The sequence below is a fragment of the Verruconis gallopava genome (genome assembly GCF_000836295.1).
Source record: "Verruconis gallopava strain CBS 43764 unplaced genomic scaffold supercont1.18, whole genome shotgun sequence".
Taxonomy (NCBI): Eukaryota; Fungi; Ascomycota; class Dothideomycetes; order Venturiales; family Sympoventuriaceae; genus Verruconis; species Verruconis gallopava.
In genome coordinates this window covers 313,504-327,530 of record NW_015622154.1, presented here as the reverse complement: position 1 = coordinate 327,530, position 14,027 = coordinate 313,504, and the positions used below count along the sequence as shown (strand labels likewise).

At 49.3% G+C, this 14,027-nt stretch overlaps 4 protein-coding genes across 4 annotated transcripts; 1 reads left to right on the top strand and 3 right to left on the bottom strand.

The window, feature by feature from the left end:
* Window positions 1–967: 967 nt before the first annotated feature.
* On the top strand, window positions 968–4,373 carry PV09_05722 (uncharacterized protein). The gene is made up of 3 exons (XM_016359266.1): window positions 968–2,150; window positions 2,208–3,043; window positions 3,157–4,373. The coding sequence occupies exons 1-3, from the start codon at window positions 1,316–1,318 to the stop codon at window positions 3,952–3,954; spliced, it is 2,469 nt and encodes an 822-aa protein (XP_016212945.1). The 5' UTR covers window positions 968–1,315; the 3' UTR covers window positions 3,955–4,373.
* PV09_05721 (uncharacterized protein) lies at window positions 4,263–6,306 on the bottom strand (the record flags this gene model as incomplete). Its single annotated transcript, XM_016359265.1, has 1 exon — window positions 4,263–6,306. The coding sequence occupies one exon, from the start codon at window positions 6,304–6,306 to the stop codon at window positions 4,402–4,404; it is 1,905 nt and encodes a 634-aa protein (XP_016212944.1). The 3' UTR covers window positions 4,263–4,401.
* Window positions 6,307–6,361: 55 nt separating this feature from the next.
* On the bottom strand, window positions 6,362–11,391 carry PV09_05720 (uncharacterized protein). The gene is made up of 4 exons (XM_016359264.1): window positions 11,176–11,391; window positions 8,685–11,124; window positions 7,945–8,637; window positions 6,362–7,893 (listed from the first exon to the last, which is right to left on the bottom strand). Exons 1-4 carry the CDS (start codon window positions 11,221–11,223, stop codon window positions 6,962–6,964), a joined length of 4,113 nt encoding a protein of 1,370 aa, XP_016212943.1. The 5' UTR covers window positions 11,224–11,391; the 3' UTR covers window positions 6,362–6,961.
* A 58-nt stretch (window positions 11,392–11,449) lies between these two features.
* PV09_05719 (uncharacterized protein) lies at window positions 11,450–13,985 on the bottom strand. The gene is made up of 6 exons (XM_016359263.1): window positions 13,930–13,985; window positions 13,860–13,875; window positions 13,765–13,774; window positions 13,592–13,705; window positions 12,148–13,531; window positions 11,450–12,081 (listed from the first exon to the last, which is right to left on the bottom strand). Exons 1-6 carry the CDS (start codon window positions 13,951–13,953, stop codon window positions 11,797–11,799), a joined length of 1,833 nt encoding a protein of 610 aa, XP_016212942.1. The 5' UTR covers window positions 13,954–13,985; the 3' UTR covers window positions 11,450–11,796.
* Window positions 13,986–14,027: the final 42 nt, after the last annotated feature.

Here is a 14,027-nt window from a genome sequence, read left to right as displayed (position 1 = left end):
AGGTTCGCAAAAGAAAGAACGCTGTCGTTGGCGTACTGCCTGTCGAATCAGCAGTGCAGCTTCCGCTTTCGCCCGTGACACTTTCGGAGCCTGGCGTATTGACATGACATAACGTTACCTGCCCACCTGTGTGGGGAATATCCTGCAATTCCAACCAGGCCAGTTTCATTTTATGTCTTTCATGGAAGCTTGCTTCGCAGGGATCGGACGTGTCTTTCTCGCGGCTAACAAAGCCAGAGGTGTGGTAATTCGATCCACGTTACGATCAGTACGACCGGTTCTTTGCATGACAATATTACTCGAGCCACGGAAACAGCTGCAACAGCTGGCACTGCCCATAAATTGGACTACCACAACTGGAGTTTTGAACACTACTGGAGATGCAATTACAAAGATGAGCTATTCCCAGCGTAGCCAATGACGCAGCAGCGATTGCAAATACATCTTAACGTTAGCGCAATGTGTTCGCGAGTAGAACGTAGGCTTATTTCTTCTCGTTCTCGCTGTGTGTCATGGGTATTACATGTTTATCTGACTATTGGGGCTAAGAGCAGAACGAAGCGAGTGATCCTCACATGTTCGAATAGCCCGTTTGCAAGTGGACAGGTACGCTGATCCCCGATGGGTTTCGATCAATCTCTGATTACAAATTTAATAGAACAGGGAGTCGAAATCGACCAGTTCTCGTGATCATAGCATACATAGTTATCTCAATTAACATCGCGCATCAGTCACAGGAGTACTTAAGCTGGCGAGATGCCAAGATGGCAATGACCGGGCAAGTCGGCGCTTGTCAGCTTAATATGAGACATTTTGTTTGTGTCAGAATCTTCCAGCGTTTCCGCGCAGAATAGATGCCAGTCCGACAAATCGAACAGTGGCAAAGGTAAATATCACGTGATCTAGGCTCCACAAACGCAAAACTTGGTTAGCGCAGGGCTGAGACCCTGAGCGAAGCGAAGCTCGAGGCAGACGCACGCATCAGCACAGTGTCAGTGGCTGCGTTTGGTGTTTGAGAGCAGCCACAGGTCCTCAACGTCCTGTTATGCCAACTTACATTCTGGTTCGAACCACTCGCTCTAGCTCGATCCAGCCGCGGCATCTACACGCACGCCCCACGGGCTGAAATCTGTCCACAACTAAGCACAGCCGCCACGTCCTTACCTCTGGACCTCCAGTTGCGCTTTCCGACGTCAGATCCCTCTGACCACTATCTGTACACGGCTGAAAGACGAGTCCATAGACACCACTTACATTACGCGGTACTCTTAGCTACTCATTAGACGATCAGACGGTGCCTTGGAGTGCTTCCAGCATGTTCAATAGATTCGGCGCTGGGGGTGCGAACCCCCCACCTCAGAGAGACGCAGGTGGCGGTTACCAGAATTACTCACGCCCGCAACAACAACCGCCTAATAACTATGGTGGAGGTGACACCCGCATGGGCGGCTATGAAGATCCAAGAGGTGGCTACGGAGTACCCCAACGAACCCCAGTCGGCGGTCGCGGACCCGCGCCAGGCCAGCGACAAAACGTGCCCATGCGAGGCGGTCAGGTGTTGCAGCTACAGCCGGAGAAGTCGCACGGCGGCAACAGCTTCGCATTCAGCAATCTTGTTTCTGTAAGCCCGATCGATTTCGGCAATCAGCAGGAGCTCTATATCATAGTAAATGGCCAATATGTGTTTACAGCCCGACCGATACAGCAGTGTCCGCCAGGCATGATCGGATTTACGGACAACCAGAGGTCGTGGGCGCGGATCGGCCTAGGTCCTGGGTACACTGTGAACGTAGAGCGGTACGAGCCCATGACCGAGGGTGAGCAGAGCGGCTATATTTACTCTGTCGATTGCCAGTTGGCGTTTAAGTTGGCGAAGAAGACGACGGACCAACCATACGATCAGCAAATGCTAAACGACATCTTCACACATACTTTCGAGAATCAGATCCTGGCTCCTGGCCAGATATTGCTCATGGACGTCAACAATATTCCCCTAGAGCTTACGCTATCGAATATTGAACTCGTAGATCTTAGTCAGGAGAAGGAGGCTGCACGACCCGCCTCAGATGATCCGAATTCAAGAGGCATTGTTACGAAGAGAACACAGGTCAACTTTTATAAAGATCCTAGCTCGGGCATCAAACTGAAAGGTACGTGGTTGCCATACCTTTCTCAAATTCAACCTTTACAATCTAACGCACATATAGCGTCAATGAAGAAGCCAGCAGGCACATCCATAATTGCACCGAACTTTAAGTTTGAAAGTCTCGGCATTGGTGGACTGGACAAGGAGTTCGAGACTATATTTCGCAAAGCCTTTGCATCTCGTTTGCTGCCGCTAGGATTGATGGAGCAACTTGGTACAACTCACGTCAAGGGTCTCTTGCTCTATGGTCCACCAGGCACTGGAAAGACTCTCATTGCGCGGCAGATTGGTAAGATGCTCAATGCAAGAGAGCCAAAGATCGTCAACGGCCCTGAGGTGCTCAATAAATACGTTGGTGCTTCTGAGGAAAATATCCGTAAACTGTTCGCCGATGCCGAAAAGGAGTACAAGGAGAAAGGAGACGAGTCGGAGCTTCACGTCATCATCTTCGATGAACTAGATGCCGTATGCAAACAGCGTGGTTCCGGGACCGGCGGAACTGGCGTCGGCGATTCAGTCGTCAATCAGCTCCTCTCGAAGATGGATGGCGTTGACGCTCTGAACAACATCCTTCTTATCGGCATGACGAATCGGAAAGATATGATTGACGAGGCGTTGCTACGTCCGGGTCGTTTAGAAGTCCATCTGGAGATCGGCCTGCCTGATGAAAAGGGACGCGTGGATATTTTGAAAATCCATACCTCTAAAATTCGGGCTAGCAATCGCCTCGATCCCGACGTAGATTTGCTACAGCTTGCCAAATCAACGAAGAACTTTTCTGGTGCAGAAATAGCGGGATTAGTCCGTGCAGCGGTGTCCTGGGCGCAGACCCGTCATGTTAAAGTTGGCACAATGGCTAGTTTGTCTGAAGATATCACGGATATTCGCATTAAAATGGTAGGTTCCGCCGTTTATTTCTTAGATCAGTCATTTGCATGGTCCAGCAAACTTTAATGCCACCATGAAAGAATGAGTGTAACATTTAGACGATGACTTACATTTTGTTTTAGGAGGACTTCCAAAGAGCACTTGACAACAAGGAGGTAGTTCCGCTGTTTGGTGTTGCTGAGGAAGAACTAGATCAAGCACTTTCCGGCGGTTTCTTCACTTTCTCCGAAACTGTTCGTCGAATTCTACAGGAGGGTGCATTATCTGCCCAGGCTGTTAAGGATGGTGATTTGCAACTTCTCTCCACCTTGATCTATGGTCCTCCTGGCACGGGCAAGACAGGTATCGCAGCCAAGCTGGCGCTCGATGCCGGCTTCCCCTTTGTGAAATTTATCACACCGAACAACATGGTTGGTATGAACGAAAGCCAGAAGGTTGGCTATCTCGATAAGGTATTCCGAGATGCGGACAAGTCGACAACATCCCTTATCGTTGTCGATGAAATCGAGGCTATAATCGACTACGTGGAAGTCGGACCGCGCTTCTCGAACTCAGTACTACAAACTTTGAGAACGTTCATCCGCAAGTTGCCTCCACCGGGTCGCAATCGACTCATCTTGTGCACAACTTCGGAGCGTGGAGTGTTGTCGCGACTGGGTCTTTTAAATGCATTCTCAACAGAGACAGCTATGCCTTACGTGCTTAATGGACAAGAATTGGCTGCCGTTTTGGCCGGTTCCGGCGCTTTTGACGAGCGGGCGATTCGAACGATACCCAAGTGGCTCTCAGAACAGACAGGGAAGGACCGGGTCGGTGTTGGCGTGAAAGATATTCTGACAGCGATTGGACGAAGCAAGAAGAGCGACAATATGGTTGAGAAGTTTGTAGAGATTATGGCGGAGGAATGTGCAAAGAGATAGCATTTCAAGGTACAGCATTGGCTCTTAATGCTGCCCATATCCTATCTTTGATTATATCTCGGTCGCTGCATATTGGAATCTAGAAGCTCAGCTTTGCGGAAGACCTGTCTTGTTTGTTCATAGGATCGGGAACACACACAACTCCGCATGAATTGAAGTCTGGAGTGAATTTCCCATGGGCTCACTCAAGACGATGGGTGTTTCTAATGTTTCCAGAGAGCTAGAAGTCATAGATTTCAGAGGAGAGAAATCGAGCCTCACCAGAGTTATAGAAAAAGCTAGTCCGCAGAGAACAGTGAACAAAAGCGCGATGGGAAATGTATGATACGTCCACGACTGCAAGGTCTAGGTCTGAGTGGCTGAATTCATAATTTCTTGTTGGTCATTCATATGTTTTGCATAGCAAAATAGCTTCGTGTCTCGTATGTACAAAGGTCTCTCTGCCTATCATTCGCTCAGCGCATCGTCTCGATGGTGACTCCCTTTCATCTCCAAGTTCTCTCTAATTGAGCTGAGGTTAATCTTTGCCTTCTTGATGTATGTCGGCGTGGGGTCCGCGCCCACGACGTCTTTTGCTTGGATTTCCGAGTCCATGTGCGCGTACCGCGTGGTGCGCACGATGGTAGAGAAGCTCTGGCTGTAGCTCACGCCGTTGACGAGCAAGGCCCAGAATCCGAAGGCGAGTCCGACGGCGCTGAGGCCGAGGCCAACCATGTACGGAACGACCAAACGCCAGGCCGTATACACGTAGCGATTCTGCGGGGAACGGAGAATCACGTTGACTTGTGGAGAGTCCGCCTTCTTCGTAAGAAATACGTCGTCGCTGAAGAGGCTGAGGGTCATGTTTTGGAAAAGCTCCTCCAACGCCTGTGGGAGGCGTGTTCCATTTTTTGGCGCGGTGATATTGAGATTCTTGTTGGTAGTGTTGTCACTGAGGCAGTTTGTGACACCGTTGTTGCAGGTCTGGGCGAGCTCGAAGATGGGTCGTAACTCGACTGTGTCAGCTAGGGCTGTCTGCATCACGCTCGTCGAGCTCGTGCTGAAGTTGAACGAGCCGGCCGCATTACGTGAATAGATGGTTATTTGGCCGGCTATGAGATGCCCGAACATGTCCATGAGCGATTGATACCCGAAATGTTCTAAATTTGTAAAGACGTAGGCCTCTTCACCGCTTAGTGGATCGGTGCCATTTGCAGACGCTGAGCCGATGATGTCCAGAGTCGTTATGTAGGAGACGCCTTCCGCAATGTCTCGCTGTGTTATATTGATAAGCTGATTTCCACTGGTAAATGTGGCGTTGAGATGGTACGTCGCGTTGTACAACTGGCATCCAACATAGGTCCAGTTTCCCCCGCCCTCGATTTTAGGCTGCGACGCGACATAAAACTGCGCAGGTTCTGCACTTCCACTGGGCCCGATTGTGTTTGCTATCCATGGTGATTCTTGACTTTGGCCAGTCGCTCCAGAGAAAGCTACTGTGTTCGTTTCATTGGGTGCCCACGCCATGTACATGGGCTGAACAAAGCACGCGGGCAGCCCTTTATTGTCGCCTGGGTATTTCTCCGTGATGTCACAGCCCAGGATATGACTAATGTTCGTGGTAAACGTCGCAGCCAAATCATCGGCAAGGTTCTGGCATTGCAATGCCGGACCGTGGAAGGTAACTGCGAAGGTAGAATTTGCTGCAGGACGACTGAATTGCTGCAGTCTGCCTGAGAATGCGGCAGCACTCGATATTCTGCTGACTTTGTATCTCGCTCCATCGAAATTCTTACTTTGTCCTGCTCCAGAACCGCCCTGCGCAATTTGCGCGTATTCACCGGTGTTGAAATTGAGTACTGGTATATTCATCTGCTGCTGTGTTTCAACTGGTACTGGCGACAGCTCAATCGTCAGGGCGGCGGGTGGGACGACGGCAGCCAGTGGTAAGAGCCATGTTATTGCAGCAATGAACCCCAACAGCGGAAACCGTCCCAGAGTCTTCAGTCTCAAGAACTGCAAAGCGTTCTCCAAAATGTCGTTCATGGCATCGATCCTTTCCACTGGTACGGCATGTCTCTTCATGTGCAACCAAAAGACCTGCCAATATCCGGTGCTCACGGCTATTACTAAGAACATCTTGACGATGAATGCGAACGCTGTCCCGATGCCAATGTTGACCTGTTGCTGAAACAAAGCATTGCTTGTCGCCTGATGATGTAACGACTGATAAAAGAGATGATGCCCGAGGATGAAAATACCACCGGCAAGGAAAGAAGCAACCATTAGCGACGGAATTCTCCAGTTTATGCCATTCCGGCCTCGATGAACATGGCCACCGTGCGTCGACGTACTAGATACGAGCTGGTACATGATGAAGTTTGCAAGACACACAAAAAACAATTGAAAGGCGGACACAGCAGAAACGAAAGAAATAGATCACTCGAGAACACGTTAAGGATATTATTCATCATTCTTAAGGATGCCATTGCAACGCAACTGCTCCGACGAGATAAGCGGTGCCTCCTGAGGATTTCTGCATGGCTTCTCCGATTTCCCGTTCTGGATGTAAGTTGGGGGCGTCCACAAGGTTTCATTTGGAGCACGGCCACAGAGAAAGGCTGCTTGTTCTGTGCCGCTTTGTTTGACAAGGATGAAACGCCCTTTAGTTCTAATCGGCGGTTTGGAGCCTCTCAACCGTCGAGGACATGTAGACGCAAAGATCTTTCCCACAAGGCTGGTGCTGGGGCTTGCGCTTGACCTGAGCTAAGCAATTCGTAATGCTATTTCAGGCGCGAGCTTGGTGGTCAATCAGTCTAGGCTTAGCACCTTGGGGTGCTTCGAGTACATTGGACTCTACCCTGTTGAAATGTATGCATCAGTCTCAGCCACAACCGCAGCCGCGATCATAGTACAAAGGCCAACCGGATATGTCATTCCAAGTGCTGTCTGAATTTATCCAATACTTCTATTCGCAGCTTCTTCCAGGCAGATGTCGCACGTGTTGTTCACACCAAAAACGAGAGCTTTATGCTGACGCCTCCGCTTCAGACTGTCTCATAGCAACACTTCCCTGTCTCCAAGCATGCTTTGGATCCTTCTCCTTCACGGCCTTGCTTTTCTCCCCGATCTTGCCCCACCCACCTCCTCCGGGTGTCATCACGATGATACGTTCACCCGGTTGCATATCCGCTGTGTTCTTGCCTCCCAGGTTGATGTATCTATACTGTTCTTCCTCATCACCAGAACCTTTTTCCTTCTGTCCATTCGTACTAGGTGTCGAAGTGCCGCTAGGTGCATCATCTGAAAATTTATCACTCTTTGGTACCTTGCGAACCCAAAGGTTGAGCCCGCATTGGGCATCCTCTCCACCATCAAGACCGTATGGACGATAGACCCTGCGTTCGCTTAAAATACTCACTTTCACCGGTATTCGGAACTCGATATCACGAATTACACCATCTCCTCCGTCGTGTTGACCCCTTCCCCTTGAGCCTGCGCGCAAGGAGAATTCGCGTAGTATGACCGGGTACCGACGCTCGAATACTTCGGCATCCGTTATTCTTGTGTTTGTCATATGAGTATGCACACCACTGGTGCCATCCCATGTGGGCCCTGCTCCTGAGCCTCCTGCGATTGTCTCGTAGTATCCAAATCCTTTGACAGCATCGCCTCCAGACTGGTTGCCACCAAAGCCGAAGGTAAGGTTGTTGCAGTCACCTTGAGAAGCAGCGCAAGCATTGAAGGCCTTGAGAACAACGTCCGTCACCCGCTGAGATGTCAAAACATTTCCACCTACTACAGCAGCCTTATCTGAAGGTGATAAGAATGACCGTTTCGGTATCTTAACATGGATCGGCTTTAGACAACCTTGATTGAGGGGAATGTCTTCTTTGATCAAGCAACGCAGGCAATAGATGATAGCTGAGTACGTCACGGCCTCTGGAGCGTTCGTATTACCTAAGATGCATTAGCTTTGTACAATTGTTTTGAGAGCTTCACGCTTCGTACCATAAACCTCAGGACCGGTACCGTCAAAATCGAAAATTGCTTCTCCCTTCTCAGAGTCGATGCTTATTTTCAGTTTAATCGGACTACCGTCGTCCATGTAGTCGATTGCGGTTAGGTCCTGGCCCTCGAACCTTTTGCTGACTTCCTTTAGTAGCTCTTTTACGCTCCTCTCGGCATTATCTTGAATGCTATGCATGTAAAATTGCACAACTTCCTCCCCATACTCCTCGATAAGCGTGGAAATAAGATTGATGCCTTTTTGATTTGCTGCCACCTGAGCCTTCAAATCATTTATGTTATCTGCCAAGCATCGGGTACCGCTACAGCCTGGCCACCGCGCGGGCTCGTCGAACAAAAGCTCTGTAATACGTTTTTCGTTGAACTTGCCTTCGGATACCAACTTTTCAGATTTGATGGCGGCACCTTCTTGATATAGCTCTCGAGACATGGGCGGCATCGATCCAGGTAAAATGCCGCCAATATCTGCGTGATGCGCTCTTGATGCAACGTAGAAGACAATCTTATCGCCACTGAACGCGGGAGTGATGACAGTTATATCAGGCAGATGTGTGCCTCCAAACATGGGATGGTTCGATACAAGGACGTCGCCTCTCTTGAGCCTTCCTTTCCATATTTCGGCTTGCTTGCGAACGCATGTGGACATGCTGCCAAGATGTACTGGCAAATGTGGTGCTGTGCAGTGTCAGCTTGTTAGACTGTGACACGTCAAATATGCTCACCGTTAGCAACTAGTCCGCCTTCGGCATCGAACAGTGCGCATGAGTAGTCTAGTCTCTCTTTTACATTTGTGCTCACGCTGGTCTTCTGCAACGCACGACCCATCTGCTCGGCGATCGCCATGAAACGATGGGCAAATATGCTCAACATGATAGGGTCGACGTCTTTGGTGGTCAACTTCTTGTCTTGCATCTCACCCTCGCCGATATTGATGACGACATGTGTCTCAATCATCAATGCTGTCGCACCGGGTGTGACCACAATGGTCTGGGTTCCATCAGCAATAATTGCAGGACCGGAGACTCGATCGCCTGTGGAGAGCTCTTCAAGCTTGTAAATCGGCGTTTCTTGTCTGCCACCTTCAAAGTAGACTTGCGAGGTTCTGTAGACTTTTTCTCCTTTTTTGAGATCTTTCGGTTTGACCTCCTTGAGCTGTTGATCTACTGTCTTCTCTAAACCTTGAAAAGTCTTTCCAATTCCCCTAGCTCGGACATCGTCAACAATAATGTCCCGGTCGGGCAAAGTGAAACCAAACTCTTGTTCATGTTGTTTGATAAATGCATCGCCAAAAGCCCACTCATTTCCGTTAAACTCGTCTTTGTCCGGCTTGATGACCATCAAAGCGGATTCCGTCCCACGATATCGCATGTTGAGATACTCTTCAAAGTGTATCTGCTCGTCATCAAACCCTTGGTCGCGCAGTCTGTTCCGTGATTTTTCCTTGAGGTCCTCCATCTTCTTCTGCAAGTACTGCTTTACATCATCTTCGTTAGACCATACCTTTGATTCCGGCTCCTGTCTTTCATCGACCACATCTGCGAGAGCCATTCCGTAGGCTGACAGGACTGAGCTGTACCTGTGCACAAGGATTTGCCGAATTCCAAGCGCTTCCGCAATGGCAACCGCATGCTGTCCACCAGCACCACCAAAAGTTGCCAAACGATGCTTGCTAGTATCGTGGCCACGGGCTTCTGTCAAACTTCTGATTGGCCTTGTCATAGTTTCGTTTGCAATCTTGATGAAACCATATGCAACTTCATCGAGTGACATCTCCTTCTCCTTCCCGCTGCTGGTGATATCCTCGTTGATTTTCTTGGCTAGCTCTTCAAATTGCCTCCTACTTGCTTCCTCATCCAGCCCTTGGTCTTCATTTGGTCCAAATATCTTGGGAAAGAAATCCGGCAGTAGTCGTCCAAGGAAGAGATTAGCGTCTGTAATTGTAAGGGGACCTCCTTTGCGGTAGCATGCTGGGCCCGGATGAGCACTGGCGGACTCGGGGCCGACAACGAAGAGACCATTGCGCCAAAAGAGTCTTGATCCACCGCCAGCCGCAACTGTATTGATATCAAGTTGTGGCGACTGAATGGTGACACCTGCAGTTGTCGTCTCAAAAACATGATCATATCGGCCTTGACCATAGCGGCTGACATCCGTGCTAGTGCCGCCCATATCAAAACCAATGACAGGTATTTTGGTTTCGGGGTCATACGAGGTAAGTGCGTAACCTACCACTCCTCCAGCAGGTCCTGAGAGGATCGCTCGAAGTCCCGAGAAGATGTCGACATCAACTAATCCACCATCTGATTGCATAAATTCACAACGAGCGCCCTTGCCACCATTCTCACGTTTAACACTTTCGGTGCCGAGTCCTCCCTCAAATCCTTTCTGAAATCCTGAGATATATTTCTTGATTGCTGGAGTGAGGTATGCATCGGCACACGCAGAGGTCGCTCGCGGCACTAACTTTATCATAGGCATTAACTCGTGGGATAAGCTCACGTGCTCGAACCCAATTTCCTTTGCTATTTTCCCAACAAGCGCTTCATGGTCAGGATATGTGTATGCATGCATCAAACAAACAGCCACGCTCTTGATACCCGAGTCAAAAACCTCCTGGAGCTGCTCTCGTATTCGATTTTCGTTAGGCCTCTGTAAAATTCGTACTGCTTCGCCCGACAAGCCCATGACAAGCTCGTCATCGTTTCCAGACTTGTCTCTCGATGGCGCATCCGATTTTGTGCGTTCTGGATCTTCCGCATAGTCCTCTAACGTGACCCTTTCGTCTACTTCGACCACTCTCTTGTACAATACATCCGGCTTTCGTATTGCCAAGTCGAAAATGTTTGGTCGGCTCTGATTCCCAATTTCCAGACAGTCTTTGAAGCCTTTTGTAACCACCATCGCAATGTCTTCGCCCTTTCTCTCCAGGAGCGCATTGGTTGCCACAGTAGTCCCCATTCGTATACTCTCTATTTTTGACGTATCTAGTGGCTGACCGCGAGGAATCTCTTTTCCAGAGAACTTCGAAAGCAGTCGCCGTATACCTTCAAGAGGTGCATCTTCGTAATTTTGAGGGTCCTCAGAGAGCAATTTTATTATCACGTCGTCAGACATCTTCCCAGTTCCTGGATTGCCAACACAGTCGGTAAAAGTCCCACCACGCTTGTCCATGCATTAGCCCAAGTTTAAGTAACACCTTCGATGATTTCTTACATCTATGGCGATACGAATGCCCTTTGGGGCAACGACCGAATCCACCATGGTTGTTAAGTGATAAAACTACCGTGGCAATGCAAGAGAAGAGAAGAAGATAGATATAGACCTGTATGGAGAAATTTTTATAGCCCAGATCACGAGAGAAGAGAAAAGCGCGCGATATTCATATTCTTGGTGATTACGAGTCGCTGTATTTGTAACACAGAACAAGACTCTAGAAACGTGCAGTACGGACATCGATCGCGAATCCACTCCGATCCGTCAATGACGTGAGTTTCGCACGGAATCTGCTCCGCTTTCGAGCCTTACAAAGAGGGCTAGTGAGGAGTGGCCTTGGCTTGGCCTATGGCAAAGATATTTCAAGACAGTGGAATTAATAAAGCCAATGCAAAGCTCATTTTGCGTCAAATAGACGAAACGTTGAAAAAAAAAAATTAATGCTCCCGCAAATGGGCCGCCTGCATGCTTTAACGCAGCACTATTTCCTTCATGTCTTGTTCAAGACCATTGACTTCGCCGGCTTGAGAAATCGCTGGACGCGCATTTCAAGTTGCATCATATCCCCAAAGAAACGTACCCAAAGGAACTCTGTCTATTATGTATCCTATAACCCAAAGCTTAGCCACCTGGGCCCAGCATTCCCCCTCCTGTTCCTGCCCCTAAACTCGGCCTTCCACTGGACTGTCCCTTGAGATGAGCGCTGCTGCCTCGGAAAAGAGACTGCCATATGAATGCCTCGCTAAGAAGCAGCTCGATATCCTTCTCGGTCCAGTGCTTGGTTGGCAGGGATTGCAAGAACATCATTATCTCTTGGAAATCCATCTTCAGGATCTGATCGGACCATTTGACCAAAAACGCGGCACAGACATAAAGATGGAAATCAGAGAAGCCACGGTCTTCGGCCTACACAGAATATGAAACTTGTTAGTTTTGTGGTTAGTACGAGATTAAGGAGCGGTTAAGGCATACCATGTACGTGTCCCACATGCGAATCGTGTTCTTCACACTGATCTCTCTCATGAGAAGGCAGTTCATCCACCGAAAGCTGAATTGGATGAACTCAACACCTTCTTTCTCCAGATGCTTGGCAAGCGCCTCGTCAATGCGCGTGGTTAGGTCCCTCAACTCCGCGACCTGCCGCTGAATTCCGGGCTGTGCAAAGATGTAATTATCCTGAATGCCATCAAGCAGTTTGGTCAAACACCAAAAGGAATCGGCCTCTACTGCATCTAATACAGGTTTAGGAAGCTGTCCTGGGTCCATACCGGACTCGATATCAGGGTCGGTAATGTACGCGCCTAGGAAGACCTGCCAGAATGGTGTGACCAAGTCATTTATGCCTTGAACATATCCCGAGGCGGGATGTCGTATTGCCCAGACATAGAGGATGCGCTCCAATGAGCGCTGTGTCGCTTCATAGCTATACAGCTCCAAATGGGGATTAGTACGTGGCACGTCGATGCTAATCTGATGCCAGATGGCTTCGTCTAATCCTCGCCCGCGCCCTCGGTTCGTGGACGAAGAAGTTGTGCCAACAACAGCAGAGCCAGCGACACCACTAGCTACGGGATCAGAGCTACCCAGAGTCCCTCGTTCGAAGGCTTGCCGTACGCCGTCGAGATATTCCTTTCGTTTTCGCTCTAGAGCTGCGACGCGGCGCTCACTGCTGGTAGGTAGATATCCTAGTAGCAATTGCCAAGCCATAGCTCTAACCTCTGTTGGTATACCTGACCAAGCGCATGACCTGAGGTCTGGTAATGATATATTGCTCGTCTGCAGTATACGCTTAAATTTATTTATGCGAGACAAGCGAGCATTATGTGCCTCGACCTCTTTGGGAGATGCATTTGGCGGCAAAGAGGGATGATTGATAAGATGTAGAGAATTTGCAGGATCCCTCAGGATATCTTTATACTGCGGGCGAAGTGTCTTTCCCTCTGATTTTTTGGCGACAGGGTACGTGGGTATGCCACGCTCTTCAGCAATGTCTCCAGTGTTGACCCTCCACAGGCCGTCAGTCGAGGAGCCGAAGCCATTGCTCGATGTTCCGTGTTTGCCTCCACCAGGGTCGTTTCGCTTTTTTGCCTCTAACAATTTGTCCTTTCTGCGCATGCTAGCTATGCTGGGAAGACCGAATTCATCTTCGTCATCATCATACGTAAGTTCGTCGTCGTCGCCGTCATCGTCGTCATTCGTTTCCCATGCTTTCTGGCTGTCCCGGATGAAGGAAGTGTACGATCTTGGGGGAGTAGGTGAACTGAACTTGTTACTTGTCTTACTTGGTGCTGCTGAAGTTTCACGACTCTGGGAGTGGGATGGCGGGGTTCGTGGCCGTGCGTTGCCAGACAATGAACTATACCAGGAAGTCAGTAGCTATATTTCTCGAGCCAGTACGCTTTGATTGTCTTCATACAGTGAGTCGAATTTCAATATATCAGCATGCGAGTATGCAGCACCAACCACCTTCTTCTCATGGTTCCTGTTAGTCGGGCTCGTAGCATTGGAGCGCCAAAACGGTGAGGCAGACCTGGGAGTATAATCAGAGACCAGAGCCAACGATACGCTTGCGTAAAGGTTATGACATACTCGGAGCGGTCTGTACAAACGCCGAAGGTTTAAGAATTAGTCATCTGAAGATACAATGGCCGCATTGTTGCATGCCCAGTCAAAAGGTTACGAACCGACCTGCACCATCTCCTGGCCATGCACAAGTTAGCACATTGTTTGTATCGGGGTTGTGACTATTAATACCTGCTGATTGACCTTCTTCGCCATTTTTCAACGAGCGAACAACCCTCCCTCATAACAAAGCTCGATGTCTCCGCCGACTGTTAAGTCGGTGGTTTGAG

Coding starts and splice junctions, on each gene's coding strand:
- PV09_05720 (XM_016359264.1), bottom strand. CDS start 11,223: ATGGTGGATTCGGTCGTTGCCCCAAAGGGCATTCGTATCGCCATAGAT. Junction 11,125..11,175: donor GCATTCGTATCGCCATAGAT/GTAAGAAATCAT, acceptor TGCATGGACAAG/CGTGGTGGGACTTTTACCGA. Junction 7,894..7,944: donor TACCGGTCCTGAGGTTTATG/GTACGAAGCGTG, acceptor AATGCATCTTAG/GTAATACGAACGCTCCAGAG.
- PV09_05719 (XM_016359263.1), bottom strand. CDS start 13,953: ATGGCGAAGAAGGTCAATCAGCAG. Junction 13,532..13,591: donor ATATTGAAATTCGACTCACT/GTATGAAGACAA, acceptor TTCCTGGTATAG/TTCATTGTCTGGCAACGCAC. Junction 12,082..12,147: donor GCATGTGGGACACGTACATG/GTATGCCTTAAC, acceptor TATTCTGTGTAG/GCCGAAGACCGTGGCTTCTC.
- PV09_05722 (XM_016359266.1), top strand. CDS start 1,316: ATGTTCAATAGATTCGGCGCTGGGGGTGCGAACCCCCCACCTCAGAGA. Junction 2,151..2,207: donor CTCGGGCATCAAACTGAAAG/GTACGTGGTTGC, acceptor ACGCACATATAG/CGTCAATGAAGAAGCCAGCA. Junction 3,044..3,156: donor CGGATATTCGCATTAAAATG/GTAGGTTCCGCC, acceptor ATTTTGTTTTAG/GAGGACTTCCAAAGAGCACT.